The 20,797-nt window shown below is 63.9% G+C and overlaps 2 protein-coding genes across 2 annotated transcripts in view; both read left to right on the top strand.

The window, feature by feature from the left end:
• Positions 1–15,123, top strand: part of CORO7 (coronin 7) — a 77,314-nt gene extending 62,191 nt beyond the window's left edge. The window contains exons 10-28 of the mRNA XM_063143342.1: positions 5,015–5,069; positions 5,195–5,252; positions 6,204–6,349; positions 6,437–6,532; positions 7,142–7,285; positions 7,856–7,979; positions 8,267–8,442; positions 8,646–8,754; positions 9,264–9,350; positions 9,543–9,685; positions 9,969–10,073; positions 10,593–10,678; positions 10,770–10,911; positions 11,550–11,639; positions 12,387–12,503; positions 13,378–13,513; positions 13,879–13,970; positions 14,214–14,300; positions 14,742–15,123. Coding sequence (XP_062999412.1) covers positions 5,015–5,069; positions 5,195–5,252; positions 6,204–6,349; positions 6,437–6,532; positions 7,142–7,285; positions 7,856–7,979; positions 8,267–8,442; positions 8,646–8,754; positions 9,264–9,350; positions 9,543–9,685; positions 9,969–10,073; positions 10,593–10,678; positions 10,770–10,911; positions 11,550–11,639; positions 12,387–12,503; positions 13,378–13,513; positions 13,879–13,970; positions 14,214–14,300; positions 14,742–14,747 — 1,999 coding nt within the window. The 3' untranslated portion in view covers positions 14,748–15,123. The remainder of the gene's footprint in view (positions 1–5,014; positions 5,070–5,194; positions 5,253–6,203; positions 6,350–6,436; positions 6,533–7,141; positions 7,286–7,855; positions 7,980–8,266; positions 8,443–8,645; positions 8,755–9,263; positions 9,351–9,542; positions 9,686–9,968; positions 10,074–10,592; positions 10,679–10,769; positions 10,912–11,549; positions 11,640–12,386; positions 12,504–13,377; positions 13,514–13,878; positions 13,971–14,213; positions 14,301–14,741) is intronic.
• A 1,934-nt stretch (positions 15,124–17,057) lies between these two features.
• Positions 17,058–20,052, top strand: PAM16 (presequence translocase associated motor 16). Its single transcript, XM_063143344.1, has 5 exons — positions 17,058–17,197; positions 18,072–18,156; positions 18,582–18,718; positions 19,377–19,442; positions 19,914–20,052. The coding sequence occupies exons 1-5, from the start codon at positions 17,195–17,197 to the stop codon at positions 20,004–20,006; spliced, it is 384 nt and encodes a 127-aa protein (XP_062999414.1). The 5' UTR covers positions 17,058–17,194; the 3' UTR covers positions 20,007–20,052.
• The last annotated feature ends 745 nt before the right edge of the window (positions 20,053–20,797 follow it).

The following is a 20,797-nucleotide window of genomic DNA, read 5'->3' as shown; positions in this document are numbered from 1 at the left end:
TGACAACCTTTTAAGTATTTGAAGAGGGCAAAGGGGCTTGCACCATTATTATTATTATTATTATTATTATTATTTATTTATTTATTTATATAGCACCATCAATGTACATGGTGCTGTACAGATAACAGTGCCTGCACACTTAGGGAATGCCCCGGTGGGTGGGGAGGCTTTGAGGACCCACCCCGCATGGATCAAGGCATGCAGGGTTCCCCCTCAAAGGGAGCTACTCTGTGCCAATGCTGTGACCTCTGAATGCACCTCCAGCGCCTGAGCTCTCTCTCCCCCAGCTCTCTCTCAGCAAATCAAGGCAGCAACCGCCCCCTCCTCTTATCCCCCCCTCCCTGACCTGGAGAGCCACAAACATGTCAGCTGGGATGCAACATGCAGCCTTTGTTCCCTCCCCCCCCCCCCGTTCCCCGGGGCTGGTGTTTGGCTTTCCCCTCCTGCTTTATCTTAGGTCAACAGAGGGACTGATTGCTTGGGCCGCAGAAAGCCCATTCCAAACGTGCTCCCTCCCCCCATAGAACAGCATAGGTGCCAGTTCTGGGTGAGCCGGGCTGCCCCTCTCCTGAACCATCCCTAGAGGAGCCTCTCTAGTCTCACTAGGCAAATGGCTTCTCCTTGGGCTTGTAGCCGCCGGTCCTTCCCTTACAGCCTGCCTCAGGTCCGTGGGGAATATGGCTCCCAGTCACTCTGGGTGGCAGCTTCCCGCCTCCCTGGTCAGATGCTGTTCCCAGTACCCAGAGGCATGGGGGGGGGAGGCCCCAAAGAAAAGCAGCCAAGTCCCCTCCCTGCCCTGCCCCCCACACTCCCGGACATCCACACACGTGGTTCAGCCAACTTCACATATGATTTATTTCTTTGTTCCGTTTATAGCCTGCCTTTCCTTCGAGGAGCCCAAGGCAAAATCCGCCCCCCCTGCTCCTCTCCGCCTTCTACTCACAACAGCCCTGTGAGGTAGGCTAGGCTGAGGGTCACGGACTGGCTCAAAGTCAGCCAGTGAGCTTCCATGGCCGAGTGAGGACTTGAACCCGGATCTCCCGAGTCCCAGCCCAACGCTTCTCCGCCCTGGCTGGTGTGTGCTGGCCTTGGTCAGCTGGGGGCTGGGCAGGCACTGGAGCAAGTGGGGGCTGAAGCCAGCTCCATCCACCGGCTGGCAGAGCCTGGAGAGGTCGCGGTGGGGGGCGCACCTGGTGCTCAGCCCCCCCTCTGCCCAGGTCACAGGCAAGCTTTCCATGCGCTGTGCAAGGCTGAGCAGACGCAACAGGTCCCCTCGAGAGTCCCACGGCCAGGCAGGCACCGCTGGGCTGGCTCCCTGGTCCAGGCCCCGTGCTGAGATTTCAGAGCCTGTCCAGCTGGCAGGACCCGAGAGCGCCACTCCCAGCCTCCGTCAGGGCAGCCCCCACCCCCGGGTGGGCTCCTCTTGCTGTGCACCAGCGTGGCCTGGGAAGCTGAGGCTGGAGCTCACCTGGAGGTGGGGGTGGGGGGGCGGCTACACTGTCTGCCCTGTGCGACAGGGAGGGGGAAGAGAGGCACGTTTGCCAGCAAGGGAGAGGCAAAAGGGGCACTTTTGTCAAACACGGAACCAGGAACTTGAGCCTAGACAAAAGAAACCGCACATTGTGGTTGGCTGCAGAGCAGAGCTCTTGCCCAGCTGGTTCTGTCATTCCAGCCGGGGTTTCCTCCTGGAGTGTCACCGCTGAGACGCACCGGGGTGGGCGCTGCCTGCCTGCCTGCCGTGGGGAGGAACGCCCCCCTCTGTTTCCCCCGCCAGCACATCCCTTGGCTGGGACCGCTTCTCTTGCTTCTTGCCCAGCCCTGTGCCTGTGGGACACAGCCCCCTGCCCGTGCTCCATTGCTCAGCCAAATCCCAGCTTGGTCTCTGGTGGGACTCTGCACCCCTGCTGAATTGTGGAGGCCTGCTGGTGTGTTGTGCCCTGCTTGCTTCATCTAGGTGAGCTTAGCAGCCAGGGACGCTAGCCCCATGCGCAATGCTGATGTCACGCTGTGGGTCTAGAGCATTCAGGTCAGTGCGGGCTCCCAGGACTTGGAGGGCCTTTGGACAATGCACGCCCGTGGGTCCCCTTTACCTGGCAGAAGAGAGAGAGAGAGAGAAATCATTCTTAGAGCTTCTTGGGTGCTTCTGGCCAAGCAGAGCTGGTCCTGCTGCGGGGCCATGCTGGGGCTCTCGGGGCCAGTGGCAACGGCCAGCTGTGACGCCCCGGGACCTACTGTGTCCCAGGCTCACTTCCTTCCCATCTTTCACTCTGTGTAGGAGGAAGAGCTGGAGCTGGGCTTCCCCCAGCCACCAGAACTCTGGGTGGGACAGATGGGGAGGGGCATCTCTCTTGCCCACACTCTGCCCCACGTGAGCTGTGTCCTTCCCCTCCTGGCCCCGGGAGAAGAGCCCACCCTCGCTCCCTCGTGGGGCGGCCCTCTGCCTGCAGGGCAGCCCTTCCCCTGCTCAAGGGAGCGCCCCCTCCTGCCTCCCAACCCACCTCAGATGTCCAGGTTCCCTGGAGCATACAGATGTGTGTCTTGGCGCCAACGCCACACCCAGGCCTCGTGCCGGGATGATCTGGCAGGCAGGCAGGCGTGCCGCCTCTTGGAGGTGCTTCTTCCACCCTGTAGCAGGAGCGTGGAAGGACCGGACTGGCCTGTTCAGGGAGGAGGCAGGGCTGGGACCAGTTTGCCTGCTTGGAGGGCTCTGTGGCCTGGACCCAGGGCCATGATGCAGGAGGGGACGGCCCAAAGCGCCCCCCCCCGACTGGGAATGGAGGCCCTCTCTCCTCCTTCCCTTCCCACCTGGGGATCGCTCAGGCCTCCCTCCCTGGCTGCTCGCAGCCACAGATGCCTGGCTTCTCAGCGGAGGGTCTGCCTGTCCCTCTCTGCCATTGCGCTGTCTATGCCAGGGGTCCATTGCTGGTGTCCCTGGCAGGGGAGGCGGCCAGGCCTGGTGATGGGAGGGTGAGCGGCATGCCCACCCTGCCATTGAGGACTCCTGAAGAAGCAGGACCTGTTTGAGGCGGAATGTGGGGGGCCCTGGCTCTGCCTGACAGGAGCAGCCCTGGCCCTGCCTGTCTGCGGGGACCGCTGCTGCTGCCTCCCCTGCCCCAGCCAAAAGCAAAAAAAGAGAGGAACCCTCGCTGTGAGACTGCAAAGGAAGGGCAAAGATCCACCAACACTCCTGAAGTTGAGCGTGCAAAATATGGGGAGCCCAATGGGGAGCCAGCAGTCATATAAGGAATGTCAATGGACGTTTAGCAAACATTTAATAAACAGCAAAGTTACTGTTGATTAACAAAGACAAAAACATGTCACAAACATGGAAGAATACAAACAAAGGAAAACGTGTAAATATTAAACGATGACTCCGGATTGTGTGCACCGTTTCCACCTTCGTCAGTAATACACGCTTTCTATTTTCAAAAGTTAAACATTCATCATAATATAAACATCTATGCTTGGCATGTTGTCTGCAGGTTCTAACCCTTCTCCTGGTGGGTTTAGACTTCTGCTGCTCCTAGAAGTTGTCAATTACAGATTAGAAAGCTTTACCACAATTTTGGACATAGAGTCCAGCATTTCTCTTCAGGAAGCAAACAGTCTACCACGGGGGTTAGAACCTGCAGCCAACATTATATTATGATGAATGTTTAACTTTGTTAATCAACAGTAACTTTGCTGTTTATTAAATGTTTGCTAAACGTCCCTTGACATCCCTTATACGACTGCTGGCTAGGATAAATCGCGTCAAGGCTCAGCACATTGGGCTCCCCACATTTTGTGTGCTCCACTTCAGGAGTGTTGGTGGATCTTCGCCCTTCCTTTGCCACCCCTGCCCCAGCCAGCACGGACAAGCAGGCCTGGCGAAGGACTGTGCCCGGAGCTCCCTCGCCTTGTCTTCCTCCAGGGGCTGCTCAGCACCAGCTGGGGGCTTGGTGGATGCCCGTGAAGTTGTTGCCCCCCTTCCGGTCCCCAGAACCACTGGACACGGAGGCAGGGCCCCTCCTGTCCTCTTTTGCCTGGGCAGAAGGAAGGTTCTCCTCCAGCTGCAGGCAGAGGGGTGGGTTAGGGTGACAGAAATGTCTCCCTCCACCCTGGGAGGGCCCGGTTGCCTTTCGCTGCCCTGTCCAAGCAGCCGTGCCCTGCGGGTGATGTGTCTGGTGCCGGCCTCCGAGGGAACGCCCACGTGACAGGCAGCCAGCTCCCCACAGGGCTGGCAAAGGAAGAGGCACTGAGGTTTCCAGGGAGCACCAAGGAGGCGCCCATCAACCCGTCAGGCTCAGGGCCATAGATTACGGGAGTGTGACATGGGAAGCCATAAACCAGGAGGAAGTGGGTGCTGCCCAGAGCCGTTCTCACAGTCCTGCCTAGAGGCCAAGCCACGGGGGAGAGGAGGGAGAGGTTTCCGCGCCAGGCTCGGCCCAGGGCAGGGCAGGAGCCGTTCCGCTGCTGGGCTCACCCGCAGCACTCTGTGTGTGTTTACGGGGGGCGGGGGGGGCCAGGAATGTCTGAAGCCCCGAGTCTGAGCTTCGTCCTTCCAGTTCACTGCTGCCAACTGACCCTGACTGGCAGCTGCTCTCTAAGACCTTATTGTCGGTTGCCTGTTGTGTTAGTCAAATGGGAGAGACGAACTGGTTCATACACTAATCCTTGGTACGGAGTGTTGAATTCTGGGTTGTTGTGATGCGTAAATAAGGCCAGGCTAATCACAAACTGCCCAGAGAGAGAAACCATGGTTTGTTGTTGGGTTGTGAGCTCTGGAGTGTTTAAACCATGGGTTGTCATCATGAGTGAACCCAGAACCATAGGTTGTTCATGGGTTGTTTCACCAAGCTACAGAGGGCAAGAGTGGTAAAAAAAAACCCAAAACCCCAGCCACTGTCCATGCCACCAGTACTGCGCTTGCAGCTGCTCTGGGTTCACGTTGGGCCTAGTGGAGGTGGGGAGGCAATTGTTGTGCTGCTCCTGCCTGGCCGCAGCTCAGGTGTGTCACACTGTTGTTTTCCAGGGCCTTGATCCCCCTCTTTGATCCCAGCACTGGCCTCCTCGTCCTGGCAGGGAAGGTGAGTTCTGTCCCGTCCCGTCCCCTGTGGGGCCACTTGCTGCCACGCTCGCTGGCTCCAGCAATGGGGCGGTCAAGGGAGGTGTCCTGCAGAGGCAGAAGCCAAGGCAAACCATTGTCTTTCAGGGGGAGAGCGTGCTCCTCTGCTACGAGGTGTTGCCCAGCCAGCCTGCACTGACGGAAGGTAAGTCCCTGCCTGCCAGCTGACACCCCAGCGCCTCTCCTGGCTGGATTTGCCCCAGGTCGGGCTCCCGGGCCCAGAGAGAATGGATCTCCATTTACCCTGGCCTCACACATGCTGCTCAGCCCCCCCACCCCACCCCCATTGCTGCTGCCCCTGCGGCCACTCCTTCTGGACAGTGGGGCCAGCAAGGCGGGGTCAGGTGGTGGTGGCAGCATGCCATCCATGGTCCCTCCCGATCTGCCACCCTCTGCCCCATGGGAAGGCCAGCCCTGGCAGCCTGACGGTGCCTGTGTGAGGCAGAGAAGAGAGCGGGGCCGGGGCAAGGCCCCCAGCTCCAGGGGAGAGCCCTGCTTGCAGGCGGAAGGCCCTGGGGAGGGGGGTCCTTGAAAGCCCCCCGCCTGGAACCCTGCAGAGCCACAGCTGCCGTTCAGGAGCGGCTCCTGATAACCAGCCGGATGGGCCAAAGCACAGCAGAACGTGCCCTCCCTCCCTTTCTCCCAGCACCAGCCAATGCCGCCCTGCTGGAGGCCCCAGCTGCCTGCCCCATGAGCTGCCGCCCCAGCAGAGGGTGCTGCTGGAAGGGGAGGTGGGCGAGCGGATGGCCATGCTGGCCCAGTCCACTGTCCAGCTGCACGTGCCGCCCCCAGGGCAGAAGAGAGCTCTGCCGCTGGGAGACACGGCACTGGGTTGCTGCCTCCTTTCTGGGTGGCGGGCGGCTGGCCGAGCGTCCTCGTGTGCAGGATCCCCAGCATCAGGACCAGTGATTGGGATCCTGGGGAAGAGAAGCGCCCACTTATATGGTCAAGGGATGGCAGCTTGGAGGGTCCCCCCCCCTCTCTGCTCAGGGCACAGTCGTGGCCACCAGGGCAACCCCGGGGAGGCCTCGGGCTGCCTGCTCCTCAGCAGCCTCCCCAGTGGCCACGTGGCCTCTCTCTCTCTCCCGCTGCCCAGTCAACCAGTGCCTGATGGAGACCCAGTCCCAGGGGGCTGCTCTGGTGCCCAAACTCGCCCTGGACGTCATGGCGTGTGAGGTGATGCGCGTCCTGCAGCTGACCGGTGCTGCCATCGTCCCCGTCAGCTATTCGGTGCCCAGGAAGGTAAACGTTGAGGGGGAGTGGGGGGCGAGGAGCGGCTGCAGAAGATGGGGACCGTGGTGCTCACGGAGGGGGGGGCATGTCTTGCAGTCCACGCAGGAGTTCCACAAAGACCTGTTCCCCGACTGTGCTGGAACCGTCCCGGCGGCGTCTGCTCAGGCCTGGTGGGCCGGAGACAACAGCCAGGTGAGCGTCACAACGGGACGGGAGGCCCCCGTCCACCCACCTGGAGGGCTGGAGGCAGCTCTGAGAAGGGGCCGTGGGAGCCCCCGTGCGGAGGTGGCACCCAAGGGAGCTCGGCCCCCTCCCCTGTTCCTCTAGGCAGGAGGAAGCCGCCTGCCCGCATGGCCTCGCCAGAAGGCCCCATCGTTGCCCTGCAGAGGGAGGGAGGGAGGGAGGGAGGGCCTGGCCAGGAGAGGCAGCCACAGCCTCTGCCCTCGGTGCCCTCGAGGGATGCTGCCACCCTGCGGCACGGCTGTGCGGACGGCCTCCTCCTGGGCAGCTGGACCCACCCAGGGCCTCCCGATGGGATGGACTGCAACTCCCTTGTGTATGTTGGGCGTTGCTCTACAGCCCATCCAGAGCGCCCCAGCGGAGGACAGCTGCCACAAGTGCCTGGGCTGCCCACTGGCCCATTCACAGGGCCAAAGTCTTTGGGGGCTTTGAGCAGCCCCCATCCCCACCCCCAGGACACCCCCACGCAGCTGCCACGCCTCAGGGAGCCCGCCCTCCTCTCCTGCCCTGGCCTGCTCCTCTTTCTCACCCGCAGCCACCAATTCCTGCTCCTTCCACCAGGTAGAGCCGGTCAGCCTCCACCCCGCCCACCGGCCTAGCCAGGCCTTCACCTCTGACTGCCTCCCTGCTGCCCACCCGGAAAACCCTGCCCCGGAGCCTGGCCAGGCGGGGGCTGGCGACCAGATGGAGGACCTGGAGCGAAGCGTGAGTGCCTGGGCACCCCCCACCCACCCGCTCAGCCAGGGGCCCATCACATGACCTGCGCAGGGCTGCCGCGGCCCCCTCCCCTCCCGAGGATCGGTCTGGCCTGCAAAGGCCGTGGGCTGAGAGCCCCCTGGGGTGGGGGGCACAGAACCCCTCCTGCTCCCCTCCCACCCCTGCAAGCTCCTGCTGCCCCATGGAAAGGGCCTCATAGGGGCAGCTGCTCAGCAGGCTGCAAAGTCCTGCCCTGACAGCCCAGGAAAGGAGCCGCTGGAGGGCTTCCCACTTGCAGGGTGCACGTGGCACTCAGCCCCCGCCAGTGCAGGGGAGGGGGGCGCCCATTGCTAAGGTCACGGGTGGGGCTGGGCTTGAGCCCCACAGACCCTGCAGGAGCTGACTGTGCCCCCGCCCCCCGGAGCACCCCCTCCTCCTCGCAGGACTCCTGACTCTGCATAGCCCCTCGCTCCCCATGGCCAGGCTCAGCTGCAGCTTGATCCCGCCGACCGCCCCCCCCCCCAGCTGCCCATGGGCCCCGGGGGCCTCCTTGCTCTGAGGGGTCTGTTCCTCTCGCAGGCCGGCAGCAGCCTGGCGTCTCCCAGCAGCTCTCTGGCGTCTCCCTCCAGCGCCACTCCGTCTCCATCCATCACCAGCGGCTTTGCCTCCAGCCCCAGCCAGCGGTCACTGCAAAGCCTCCTGGGTAAGTCCGGCCCTCCGCTGCTCTTCTCCTGTGTCAGCACTTCCGCCTGGGCCAAAGAGAGCCTCCCGGTCCCATCCGGCCGCCTCGGTCTTGCTGCTCTATGGGGAATGGAGCGGCCTGCCCTGCTTAGTGGGGGAACAGCTGCAATGGGCGCTGGGGCAGATCCATTGGCAGCGTGACGCCCCCTCCCCAGGCTTCGGTCAGGGGCCCTGTCCTCTGCAGCCCAGCCAAGAGCCGCAGGGCAACTGCTCTGCCCCCTCACCCACCGCACGTTGGCTGCCCCACAGGCCCCAGCTCCGGGTTCCGTCACGTTCAGGGCACGGTCCTGCACCGCAGCACCCACATCACCAACCTCAAGGGCCTGAGTCTCACCACCCCGGGGGAGTGTGATGGCTTCTGTGCCAACCAGCAGCGAGCGGCCGTCCCGTTGCTGTCCTCAGGAGGACAGGTGGCCATCTTGGAGGTAAGGGGGCAGCGGAGGAGGCCGAGGCAGCTGGGGGGCTCCTGCCAGAGGGCGGCCCGTCTCCCAGGGAGCAGCCCGCCTTGTCCTGGGGGCAGCTGCCCAGTCCAGGGCCCCCTCTTTGGGCCCGGGCCTCTCGGCTCTAAAACCCGCCAGCCGTGGCTGAGAACGGAGCCCTGTTGTTCCCGCCGGTGTTTCTCCCGCAGCTCTCCAAGCCGGGCCGCCTCCCGGATACATCCATGCCCACCATCCAGAACGGGGCGCCCGTCTCAGACCTGTCCTGGGACCCCTTCGACCTGCAGCGCCTGGCCATCGGTAGGTCCCTGCCCCCCTCCCCTTTGCGCCCATCCGCCCTGAGGCAGGAACGCTGGAGAGGAGGCCGCGGAGGGAGGTGTTTCCTGCCAGGCGGGCGGCCTGCGCCACCTCTCTCCTGTTGCCCCGCTGAGTGTGGCCGTGGCTCAGCCCCAGGGGAGGCAGGGGGCACCCGCCGAGCCCCCACCCAGCAGGTGGGCAAGAGCCCCTGGAGGTCTTCCTCTGTGCCAGCCGCTTCTCGCTCTGGCCCAGGAAGGGGAGCCGCAGAGCAGATTCCGCGGCCTCCTTGCTGCCTGCCTGTCAGGCAAGCAAACCAACCGGAGCCATGATGACGGAGGAGCAGGAGAAGCAGCAGCAGCTGGGCGACGAGAAGGGAGACTTGTGGTGGCAGGGGCCCAGGGAGGGCGGGATGCCCAAGGGCCCTCCACTGCCAGCCCCCAGGCCCATGCTCGGGGCCCCCAGAGCCAGGCTCCCGCTGAGCGGGCCTTTGGGCCTTCGCTCTCTTGCGGTAGGTGGAGAAGACGCCAAGATCCGACTGTGGCGGGTTGAGCCGGGGGGGCTGCAGAAGACGTTGCTGGAGCCTGAAGCCGTGCTGCGAGGTAAAGGGCACCATCCTGCTGGTGCGGGCGGCAGGGCTGGGCTCCTCTGGGAGCTTCCTGCCAGCTCCGGCCCCCGTGGATGCGCGGGGCCTCCTCGCGGGGCTGGCGGAGGCGGCAGCAAGACCCCCGAGGCCCAGGAGCCTGCCTCCCGGTCCTGACAGTGCCCGTCCCCCGGCACCTTTCCTCTCCAAGGGCACACAGAGAAGATCTACTCCATCAAGTTCCACCCTCTGGCCTCCGACATCCTGGCCTCCTCCTCCTACGACATGAGCGTCCGGATCTGGGACGTGCGCGCAGGGAAGCAGGCGCTGAGGCTGGACGGACACGGGGACCAGGTAGGACGGTCCGCTGCCTGCCCCGTTTCCTCGTGGGAGGCCCAGCAGAGCAAGCGGGAGTGGACCGGGCGGCTGCTCCCTCCGGAAAAAGCGACCTGGGCGGCCCCTGCCAGGCCCTGAGAGTTGCGGGGCCCCTTCCGGCCTTCCCCTGCAACCCGCCTTCTGCCAGGCCTGGGTGGGATTGGAGCAAGTCTCTTCGGGCCTGAGCGTCGGGGCTGGCCCAGCGCCCCAGACGCATAGGGCCCCTCCACGAGGCGGGAGCGACGGGATGCCTGCCTTTCAGATCTTCAGCCTGGCCTGGAGCCCAGATGGTCGTCGCCTGGCCACGGTCAGCAAGGATGGCAAAGTGCGGGTCTTTGAGCCCCGGCAGGCTTCACAGCCCCTGCAGGTGAGGGGGCTTAATCGGCAGTGAAATGGAGCACGGAGGCGTGGGGCGGGCACCAGGCTGGGAGAGGGGCCGGTTCTGTCAGAGGGATGGAAGACACAAAGCCAGGCCAAAGTCTCATGGCACCGTCGAGGCTAACGGATTTATTACGGGAAACGCTTTCATGGTCCAGAGTCCACGGCGTGAGATGCAGGATGGGTGGTTCTGGGAAAGGGCCCTTTCAGTCTGAGCAGATCACATGGGGATGCACAGAGCAGGGCCTGGATCCGTGTAAAGCATCTGGGGAGGAGCCGACACCCCAGCAGGGATGAAAGCAGCATGGGTGGCCCTCTCTCGCCCACTGAACGTGGGACGCTGACGTGGGATGGGGCTGGGCGGAGGGCTTGATGTGTGGTGATGCGGAGAGAGAGCCGCCCGCCTCTGGCCGCTGTTCCCAGTGGCGGTAGGAGACCCAGGGGCCCACGGAGGGCAGCCGCCACGTGCTCGGCTCTCAGGCCTCCCCCTCTCCTTCTGCCGGAACAGGAGGGTCCGGGCCCTGAGGGAGGCCGAGGTGCCCGCATCGTCTGGGTGTGCGGAGGCAGCTCCCTGCTGGTCTCAGGCTTTGACAGGTAAGGGCTCGTGTTCCCCCCTTCTGCCCTCGCTGCGTGCAAACAGCCCAGGCCTGCCTGAGCCCTGGGACCTCTCCTCCTCTCTCCTCAGCCGCAGCGAGCGCCAGCTGTCTCTGTACCAGGCAGAGGGCCTGGCAGGAGGGCCGGTGGCAGTGGTCAGCCTGGACGTCTCTCCATCCACCCTCATCCCTTTCTATGACACGGACACGAGCGTGGTCTTCCTCACGGGCAAGGTGAGAGGGAGACCTGGCGAGCGGGGCCACGGGGTCGGGGCCTGTCCCACCCTCAGCAACTGCTAGGCCGTAAGCCCAGGAGCACCTGGGCCTTCCCTGTTGGGAGCCGCCTCCATGACCAGAGAAGCCAAGCAAGCTCAGGATGAGGGGGGGCGTCACCGGGCCTGGAGGAAGATCTGCAACGCCGCCATTGCTACACTGAGCTGCTGGGTGCCAGGTGGCAGCCTCCCCAGTGCACGGAAAGGGGGCCGTTCTGCGCGGGGGCGGACCCCGGAGCAGCACCGGCTGAACCTCCGTGCATGTGGTGTGTTCTTGGGAGCAGCAGTTCCACCGGGGCATAGAATCCTAGAGTTGGAAGGGGCCTACAAGGCCATCGAGTCCCACCCCCTGCTGCATGCAGGGATCCGCCCCAAGCCCTGCTGAGGCCTCCCCCTGCGAGGCGCCCACCTCCCTCCTGCAAACAGCCCTGGCTTTTGCTCCACGGTGTTGGTCTTTGGCACGGACCCTGCGCCACTTTCTCTGGCAGGAGAGCCTAAGGCTGTGGTGCGGCCCGGGCAGGGTGGCCACGAGTGTCTCCCGCCCTGCACCCCACAACAACGTCATGCGCTCCAGCCTCTTCTCTCTGGTGCATTACTTAGGGTGACACCAGGGTGTTCGTCTATGAGGTGGTCCCTGAGGCACCCTTCTTCCTGGAATGCAACAGCTTCCTGTCCAGTGACCCCCACAAGGTGAGGAGGGAGGGAGGGAGGGAGGGAGGGGGGACGTGCTGGAAAGGAACAGCCCTGGGAGAGGGAGCGTGAAGGAAGGGGAGCCGGGCTGGCTCCTGCCCCCAGAAGCCCTCTCGTATTGGAGACTTCATTTCTGGCCTTTCCTTTGCAGTCACGAGGACTAGAGCCTTGCTTTTTTGGGCTGTGATAGCAGCTAAATGATTCCAATAGGGTCTCATTCTGAATATCAGGGCAGGGGGGGGGGGGCGGGGGACGGACGCACCTCCCTGTCCTGTTTGTGGACTTCTCGGAGGCATCTCATTGCCCACTGCAGGGTTGGCATCTTTCTATGCTGCTGTTGGACTTGGGGGTGGGGTGGGGGTCAATCTAGAATTGCATCCGGAGGGAGGGAGGCAGGCAGGCAGGGAGGACGAGGACGATGGTGAGCCCTCCTCCCCCTCCCCCTCCGGGCCGAAGTGGGGGCTTGGATGGCCACTCCGCCTCCTCCCTCCCCTCGCTAGCCATGGTTGGCACTTCTAGCCTGCCCCCTTGTGGCTTTCTGCGAGCATTGCAGGCCTTGTGACGGGCAGGTGGAGAGTTCCGAACTGGCTGGGGGCAAAACAGGCCTCCTCCTGTTGTCTTTGCGGGACACTTGGTGTGTGTGTGGGGGGGGGAGGTCAGGGCAGCTGTGCCCTTGTGGGGGCGCGCTTGGGCCGGGCTTGCTCCGGGGGGGGGGCCTACAGGGTTCTGACCTCTGCACCTCCCCAGGGCTTCCAGTTCCTGGCCAAGACGGCGTGTGACGTGCGAGAGGTAGAGGTCGCCCGGGCGCTGCGTCTGCGCCAGAGCTCCGTGGAGCCCGTGGCCTTCCGGGTGCCCCGAGTCAAGGTACTGTGCTGCAGCGGCCTGTTGCCTTTGCCAGCCGGGGGGTTGGCGGGGAGCCTGGGAGAGTGCCCTTGGGAACACTTCTGGCCAGCGCTGGGTGTGGGCACCCCCCGGCCCCAGCCCAGGCCTCCGCTTGGGACGGGCCCAGCCGAGGACGGTGCCTACTGACCTGCCGTTTTGCTGCCAGGCTGGAAAGGCCCTCCTGAGCTCCTTGGGGGTTTTGAGTGTTCCCCCCAAACTTGGGGTGCCTCCCTGCTCACCCCGGATTATTTACCAATAAGGAAAACAGCTTCAGTCCCAAGGCGGCTCCTTGGATGAGGGGGTGCCCTGCTTCCTCCCCCCACCAACACCCCCATGGGGAAGAGGCCTGAACCTCCCTAGCCTGTTTCGTTTTTAGCCAGCTCCATCTGAAGAAAGACCCCCCTGCCCCCCCGCCTTCTTCTCCGTCGGCACTGCTAAGAGGGCCGTGCAGCTGAGGCTTTTATGGCGCCATCGCCGAAGAAGTTCCCAGGCGCCCCAGATATCGCCGTCTTCCACCCACAGCCCTCCAGTGTTTTCCCAGTGCTCCTTCCATCTTTTTTCTTTGCGCAGAAAACCCATTCAGGGGCTGCTCCTCCGTGCCCCCTGGCTGGTTGTCCTCATTGCCCCCTGGCTGGGAGCAGCCAGAGATTACGCAGCGGGGGTTCAGGAGCTTTGTGAAGGCGGCTGGAGCTGCCTTTGCCAATTGGGCAGCTCTGGCGCCTTGGGGCCCGCGCCGCCGGCAGCGCAGTGCAGCTCACGTGGGCCAGTGGCGCACTGGGTGACGTGGGACATGCAGCTGAGCCCCAGGTGCCTGAGGGGAGCCCCACAGCCTTTGGCCTTTGTTTTCTGCCCCCAGAAAGAATTCTTCCAGGACGACCTTTACCCGGCCACTGAGGTGTGGTGGGAACCGGCATTGTCTGCTGCTGCCTGGCTCGGGGGCTCTGATGGGCAGCACCGGAAGGTCACCCTCCAGCCCAAAGACATGACCCCAGGTACAGAGCGGTGACGGGGGGCTCCTGCAGGGGGGGCTTCGGGGTGTGTGTCACAAAGCTCTTTCTGCTGCCCGGTTGGCCGTACGTCCGCATGTGGAGGGGCAATTCAAGGGAGGACAGCCAAACAAGTCTCTGCAAAGGCTGTTCTGTGGGGGGGGGTGCAGGGAGGGGGTGCAGGGGGTCTCAGTGCCACCTGAGAGCATCGGCCTCCCATCCCAAGGCTGCCAGGAGGCCGGTCGGGAAAGGCCCGGGGCACCACATCTGGAGGGCTCAGGGCTAGGGGAGCCCGGGCCGTGTGGCCCCAGTCCTCTGCCTCGGGAACGGGCCGCTTGAACCCTCTCCCTCTGGACGGACGTCTTCCGCAGTGAGCAAAGCGCCAAAGGACGCTCCCAGCAGGAAATACGTCCCGGCCTCTGTCTACCTGGAGGAGAAGTCGGATGAGCAGAAGAAAGAGGAGGTGACGGCCTTTCCCCTTGGTAGCTCGGGGGGGGATGGGGGCCTGACGGGCTCCCACCTTGCGTGTGTCTTTGGGGGGCACCTGGCTTCCAGCGGAGTGCTGGGAAAGTGCAGCATCCCCCATCCACAAGACTCCCCTCCCCCGGCCGCCCCGGGACAAGAACGAGGAAATGGCACAAAGTGTGTGGGGGGGGGCTATCCCTCCCTCCCTCCCTCCCTGTCTATAATCGCTTCTCCTCCGTAGCTGCTCAACGCCATGGTGGCCAAGCTGGGCAACCGAGATGACCCCCTGCCCCAGGACGCCTTTGAAGGCGTGGATGAAGAGGAGTGGGTAAGAGGAGGCCTTCTGGCTCCTTTGCAGGGGGGGTGCCTCTCTCTCCGCAGGGCAGAGGGGCGTTGGGGGCCAGGGCAATGTGCTAAAATGCTCCAGAAACTTTTCCTACTGTGGGCTGTGTGAGAGGAACAGAGAGCCGAGTCCTGCCCTCTGGCTCGTCCCACAGGGGCACGAATGGGCGGCAGCAGCAGATGAAGGGAAGGGAAGGCTTTTTGCCACCTGGCCCATGGTTGCCCCATGGGACTCCCTGCCACAGGATGCTGTGAAGGCCAAGCGCGCCACGTGACTCCCACCACGCGCACCCAAAGCAAGGGCTCCTCTGGAGGGGATCGCTGCCCCCCTCAGAATCGTTCCCGAAGGCAAGACTCCCCCAGCTCTGGGCGGCCAGAGTGGCTGCACTGGTGCTGCTTCAGCCCGCCTGTCTCTCCTTCTCCACAGGACTAGCCCTGGAAGCTGGCCCTGGGGGCTGCCATCGCCTTTCCGCCTGGAGAACCCACGGCTCCTGCTGCTGCTGCTGGGGCCGGAGCTGCCTCTCCCCCAGACCCGGATCGCCCCGGCACCCTCCCAGCGGGGAGCCCCACGCACTCTTCCGGGCTCTCCTTCCAGCACTGCCGCTCCGGGCTGGGTGCGGAGGGGCCGAGATCCCGCCTGGGGCTCCTCTTCCCTCCTTTGCTCCCCCTCCCCGCTGCCTCTGCTCTGCTGCCGCCGTGGCCAGGAACCCGGCTGCCCACCGACACCAACGCGCCGGACGCCGAGCCTCTGCCTTGGCTCACGTGTTTACAGACAAGCTCAGGAAGCCACCACCGGCCCTCCTGGCCCCTCCCGGCCCAGCAGCCAAGCCAGGAGGGGGCTCTGGGGCTGGCGGAGGCTGAGCGTGGTGGAGGGTCGGTCTCCTTGCAAGAGGCCAGCAGGCCCCCAGCCACCTCCCGCATCTGCCCCTGAGCGGGCATCGGGCGCGGTGGGCATGGCGAACCCTTTTGCAGCTGGCTGGCAGAGGTGCTCCCGGCGAACACACGCACCTTCCCCTCTCTGGGGCTGCCGGCGGCTGTGCCTTCCTCTTCTCCTGGACGGGGGCTGGCCCACTTTTTTACCTGCAACCTCGTGCCTGAAAAGCTGGCTTGCCTGGAGGGCGTTTCCTGAGTGGCGCTGCAGCGGAGCGTGCCCTCTGCCACCAAAGCCCCCTCGCACACGTGCAGAGGGAAGCCGTTCCGCAGGCCCGCTGTGCGGCATCGCAGGCCCAGAATGAAACAGTCCGTCATCTCGCCCGCCGGCCTCGCGCTCAGAACGAAACTGGCTCAGCGCAGCTGTTTCTGCCTCGCTGTGTGTGGCTGCAAAATGAAAGCATTGCTTTGAACCTCCGGGCTCCTGTGTCTTTTCTGCTAAGCACAAACCTCTCCCGAGGGAACCCACCGCCCGTCTGGCCTTTCTCCGCCCCAGAGCAGGCCCGGCGTCCCAAGGCCCGTCCTGCTGCCCCCACGTCCTTTGCAGGCCCTCCACCTGCTGCAGAGGCCTTGCACCACGCCCTGCTTTTGCTCCCTGGGGCAGGGCGGCCAACTGACTATTTTTTAACCGGCCCTGCTGCTGCGCCTTTAATAGCTGCTTGACAGGTTGACTTTTGGCCGCTGAAGCTTCCCCCATCACGTCACCTTCCAGGCTGGCAAAAGCCCCACTTAATTTCTGCATGTCAGCCAACTGGTAAGACCACAGGAGCAGGGCTTGTAAAAAAAAGAAGAGAAGAGCCTTGGCAACCCCCTTCCCCACCGTAGCACAGATGCTATCATTCCAGAGCGTGGAGATAGGGCGAATTTCTAGAGTTGCAGCTTCTCCCAGGACAGTGCTGTGCTGTCTGTTCAAACCGTGGCTGCTGAGTGTTGCCCTGGCTCAGAGTGGTACAGGGCCAGGAGCTGCGTGTCTGGGGACGAGAGAGGCACTCGCGTATGGCTGGCCTCCCCACGAGCCAAGGGCAGTGCAGGCCGGTGGCTCCGAGATCAGTGGGGCAGTGAATCCATTCTGGGCTTTGCAGCTGTCCAAGGTGCTTTGCACTGACACGGAGCCACCGGCCTCCGATGGCCAAGGGGACCTCAGGAAGGCCTCCTTTTGATCCGTAGGCTCTTAGAGAACCTTTGGAGGTCATCTAGTCCACCCTCCACTCGATGCAGTGACAGTGTCCAGGGCAGGTGGAACAGCCCTCTGCTTCTGCAACAGATGGCTGCCGGGATAATTCATTTCTCCCCAGCAACCATGAGAGGACTGCAGCTAAGCGTGGAGGGAAGGGGGGATTTGGGGTGGGGGTGGGAGATGACCTCAGCGCCTCTGCTCCCCCCAAAGGGCCAGAGCTGCAGCCCCGGCTCCCCCGTGCGCTCCCTTGGGTACCTCCGGCACCTCCTTCACGGGCAGAAACTGGTCCGTGGGCGTCCCGCTATGGCTTCCAAGAAAGAGGGTGGGCGGCAGCGGTGCCCTTCTGGGGCGGGGGGGCGGGAGGGGGAGCCCCGGAGCCCCCTGGACTAGCCCTGGCGCTTGTCCGTGGCCACCACCACAGAGGTTGCTAGCCCTTTGCTGCTGACGCGGTAGCCGCCTGTTTGATCTAGCCCTGCTCTTGCGCCTTTAGCTGCGGCAGTCCGCCCTTGGCAGGTAGAAATCCAACAGGTGCTGCCGCTTTTCTCTCCGCCGGCAGAGGAAAAGACGGGTGGTTGCCTGCCGCTTGCCGCCGCCAGGGGCCGCTCTCGCCTCTCCCTGCCCCCGGACCATAGTGGCGCTCTGTCCTCCGCTACTCCGTAGCTGCTTCCGGCCTTGAGGGAGCCGCTCCATCCGGCCCAGCTCCGCTCTATGGTGTCCTCCAGCTCGGCGCGCCCCTCGCGGGATCCTTCGCCCTTTTGGCCCGCCGGAGAGACATGGTGAGGCGGGGGGGTGGGGGGCGCGTCATTCGCACCCAGGCCTCGGGAGGGGGACCCAGGCGTCCGAGACGCCCTTGCGCCCCCCTCGCCCCAAAAGGGACCCAGGCGTCCGGGGGGAAGGTGCCTCTCCCCCGCAGTGGGGCCTCCCCCACGTGCCCCTCTTTCTACCCCCCCCCGGAGGAGGAGGAGGAGGATGAAGGGCTCCTGCCTGCCGGAACCCCGCCCCCCCACCCCCCTCCCGGGAAAGGGACCCCGGTGTCCGAGCCGCCCCGGTGTCTTCGTCGTCTCCCTCTCTCTCTCCCTCCCTCCCTCCCCCCCCCACGAAGGGGACCCAGGCGTCCGGGGAAGGGGCCGCCCCATGATGTCTGGGGGGCAGCGCCGTTGCCCCCTGCTCCTCCCCCGCGCCCTCTCGGAGAAAGGGACCCAGGCGTCCTGCCCCCCACCCCGAAGGGGACCCAGGCGTCGCCCTGACGAGGCCCCGGGCTCCTGGAGCGCCACACTTGCCTGTCTTGGTGGCCACCAGCGTGGAGGAAGGGGCCCAGGCCTCCGGGCCACCCCCGGGGCACACGGGCCTCCTTGGCGCGACCCCCTCGCCTCCGCCGGCCCCTCACAGGCTGCTTTGGGCCCGTCCAGCCTTGCGGGGCGGAGGGAGGGAGGGGGAGGCCGGTCTCAGACCCAGACCAGGCTCCCGTTCAGTTGCCAGCCCAGACCGACCCTCCTCCCCCTCCTCCTCCTCCCCACCTGTGCCATGAATGGAGCCCTGGCAGCTCTGGGGCTCGCTGTCTGCTGCCAGCCAGGCGGCGCTGGATGGAGGGAGAAGGCCTGGGCAGGCCGGAGAAGGCCGCTGGGCTGAGCTCACCTGCTTTCCTTGCAGGCCAAGTACCTGGCGCAGATCATCGTGGTCGGGCTGCAGGTGGTGGGCAGAGCCTTTACCCGGGCGCTGCGACAAGAGTTTGCAGGTGAGTGCTGGGCGGAGACCCCTGCAAGGCAGCCTCGGGGGGAGGGCAGCCTCTTGCCCCCCAGGGCTTGCAGCTTCCGCACATGTCCTGAGCCTGGGTCAGGCGGTCCCGATTCAGCCCGTGGGTTTTGCTCTCTGCACCTCACTGCCCCCCAGTTGCAGTGTCCAGCGATGGGCCTGGCCCCATTGGCTGTGGCGGCCTGAGCTCTTTCCTCGGGGGCCAGGCCGAAGGCTCTAGAGCAGCCGGTGTTTGCTGGGCTGTGAGCGGGGAAATGCCTGCACACCGCCCAGCATTTCTCCCTCGTGGCTCCGAGGGCCGTTCCAGGCCTCTCTGCGTCACGGAGGCACAGCGCTGCTTGCCTGAGCCTCTCCCAGCACCTATGGCAGGGAGCTGAGAAGGGTAACCAGGACCGTCTTTTCAAGCAGCCAGCCAAGCCGCAGCGGATGCCCGAGGGCGCCCGGGGCCCCAGTCTGAAGCCGCCTCCAGCATCTCCGGGATCACGCTCCAGGAAGCCCAGCAGATCCTCAACATCTCCAAAGTCAGCCCGGAGGAAATTCAGAAGGTAGAACTGAATGCTGGAATATGGGGCGGTGGGGGGGGGGGAGCTTTCCTGGCAAATGTGAGGCTTGTTCTGTGCCTGCGAGGAGCCCCACATCTGCGTGCTCACATTCCCTCCCTCAGGCCTCCTGGTTTGCGGGGGAAGCATGTGAAGCGCGTCAAGAAGTCCTGTAACTTGGACTGTTCCTAGAACTCAGGGTCATCCAGGGACAGCAGATTCATAACAAACTAAAGAAAACTTTTCTCAGACAATGCAAAATTGATGAGTGGAAGTTAAAGCTACAAGATGAGACAGTGGCAAATAACTTGAGTGCCTTTAAAATGGGATTGCTTAAATTCACGGGAGGAGGAGAACAGTCCCTTAGTGGGCATTAGCCATGGCAGTCAAGTGGAGCCTCCATGGTCAGAGGCAGTGCGTTTGTGAATAACTGTGGCTGGGTGCAAGAGTCGGAGAGGCAGCTATCCCAGGCCTTCCAGAGACATCTAGCCGGCTGCTGGAATTTCTGCCGGAACGTTTGGTCTCACCCCGCAGGGCTGCTTTTGCCTTGCACTCAGGGACATGCTAAGCCCCCGCCCCCCAAACCCACCTCCGATACTCTGAAGGAGCTGCGCTTGTGGTGCAGTTCATGCTCACGTTGGCATCATTTGTTTTTCCTTGGCAGAATTACGCGCATTTATTTAAGGTCAACGACAAATCCGTGGGAGGATCTTTCTACCTGCAGTCCAAGGTAAGTGGGGCAGGGTGTGCTTGTGGCCACTGCTGGGGCAGGGGTGGGGTGGGGTGGGGAGGAGCCACGGACTGCCTGCTCCTGCAGCCCTCGTGGCCTTTCCTGCGATGTCTCCCATGTCTTTGGATGCCATCAGTCGGCCGGAATAGCAGCCTCGGCGTTTAGATATGACTGTGTGGCTCTTGTGGCACCTGAAAGAATCTCCATGAAAGGCTTCCGGGCATGTCTTCCGTTTCCTTGGTTTGCTCGGGGCCTAACACAGGAGGGGGGGCCCCTTTCACTGTGGCCCAAGAGGCTGCAAAAGCCACCCCTGGCCCTCCGCCCATCTCCGCCCCGTTTCTGGGAGGCCGTTCCGAGGGGCCGAGAGCTCCCTTGACGTCTGGGGTTGTGCTGCCCCCTGGTGGCTGCCCTCGGTGTGCCCGATGCCCTCTTCGTGCCAGCTCCCGCGTGCCAACTCTTTCTGCCTTGCAGGTGGTGAGAGCCAAGGAGCGGCTGGACGAAGAGCTGCGCATCCAGTCCCAGCACCCGCGAGAACCAGACTCCGAGCGCACGCCAGAGACGTAGCGATCCCCCACCCCACCCCCGCACTGGCCTCCCCTTTAAATTATAGCTAGCCAATAAATTGCCCTCGTTTGCCTCACTGCTATGGGCTTCGTGCTTGGTCAAAGGGAGGTGGGGGTGGCTCTGGGAATGCGGAGCGCACCCTGGGGCTGGGGCTGTTGGGGGGGGGGCATATGGGCCTTGGCCAAGCCACCTCGCTGTCCGCAGGGAGCACTGGGCCGCACAGCCTGCTCCCTCCCTCCCTCCCTCCGGCCTTATCCACGAGGAGCAGGGCCAGGAGGCCTGTGGCTTGCCACCGCGGCAAGAAAACCTCGGCCTCGTCAGTCTTTGGTCTGATCCTTCACAGCTCTCCCTACGTTGTTCGTAGGGCCGGAGCTGACTTTGCCTGCTGAATTCCGTATCCAGTGCCGATTGGCCTGTGCGTGGCTTCTGGCTCTTAATGCTGGGGAGGGAAGCCTTGGGAGCCTGGGCCCAGTTCCTCACTGGGGAGGTCTCCTAAGGCAGAAGGGGTGCAGCCCAATTTCCTTCCCACAGCTGCAGCTCAGTGGGAAATCAGCGGTCCGTGTGGACATACTGCGCTGCGTGGACCCAGTCGCTGAGTCAGGACGAGCCCACTTCCTGCGGTCTCCCACCTGGTTAGCCAGCGCAGAAGAAATGACCCCTATTCTGTCATTGAATGCCGTTTCCCCCCCACACACGTAAGCGGCCACAGCCCGTGTCCTGTGTTCGTGCAGCATCTGAGCCGTCGCCCCGCTGCGCCCCATCAGACAGCACCCAGGCAAGGGTTTGGATTC

The sequence above is a fragment of the Elgaria multicarinata genome, chromosome 17, assembly GCF_023053635.1.
Source record: "Elgaria multicarinata webbii isolate HBS135686 ecotype San Diego chromosome 17, rElgMul1.1.pri, whole genome shotgun sequence".
NCBI lineage: Eukaryota > Metazoa > Chordata > Lepidosauria > Squamata > Anguidae > Elgaria > Elgaria multicarinata.
This window is presented reverse-complemented; position numbering and strand designations above follow the sequence as displayed.

What these genes read in the sequence shown, in the direction of transcription:
- PAM16 (XM_063143344.1), top strand. An exon ending in GCTGCGACAAGAGTTTGCAG is followed by an intron (nt 18,157 to 18,581) that starts GTGAGTGCTGGG and finishes CTTTTCAAGCAG; the next exon opens with CCAGCCAAGCCGCAGCGGAT. An exon ending in CTTTCTACCTGCAGTCCAAG is followed by an intron (nt 19,443 to 19,913) that starts GTAAGTGGGGCA and finishes TCTGCCTTGCAG; the next exon opens with GTGGTGAGAGCCAAGGAGCG.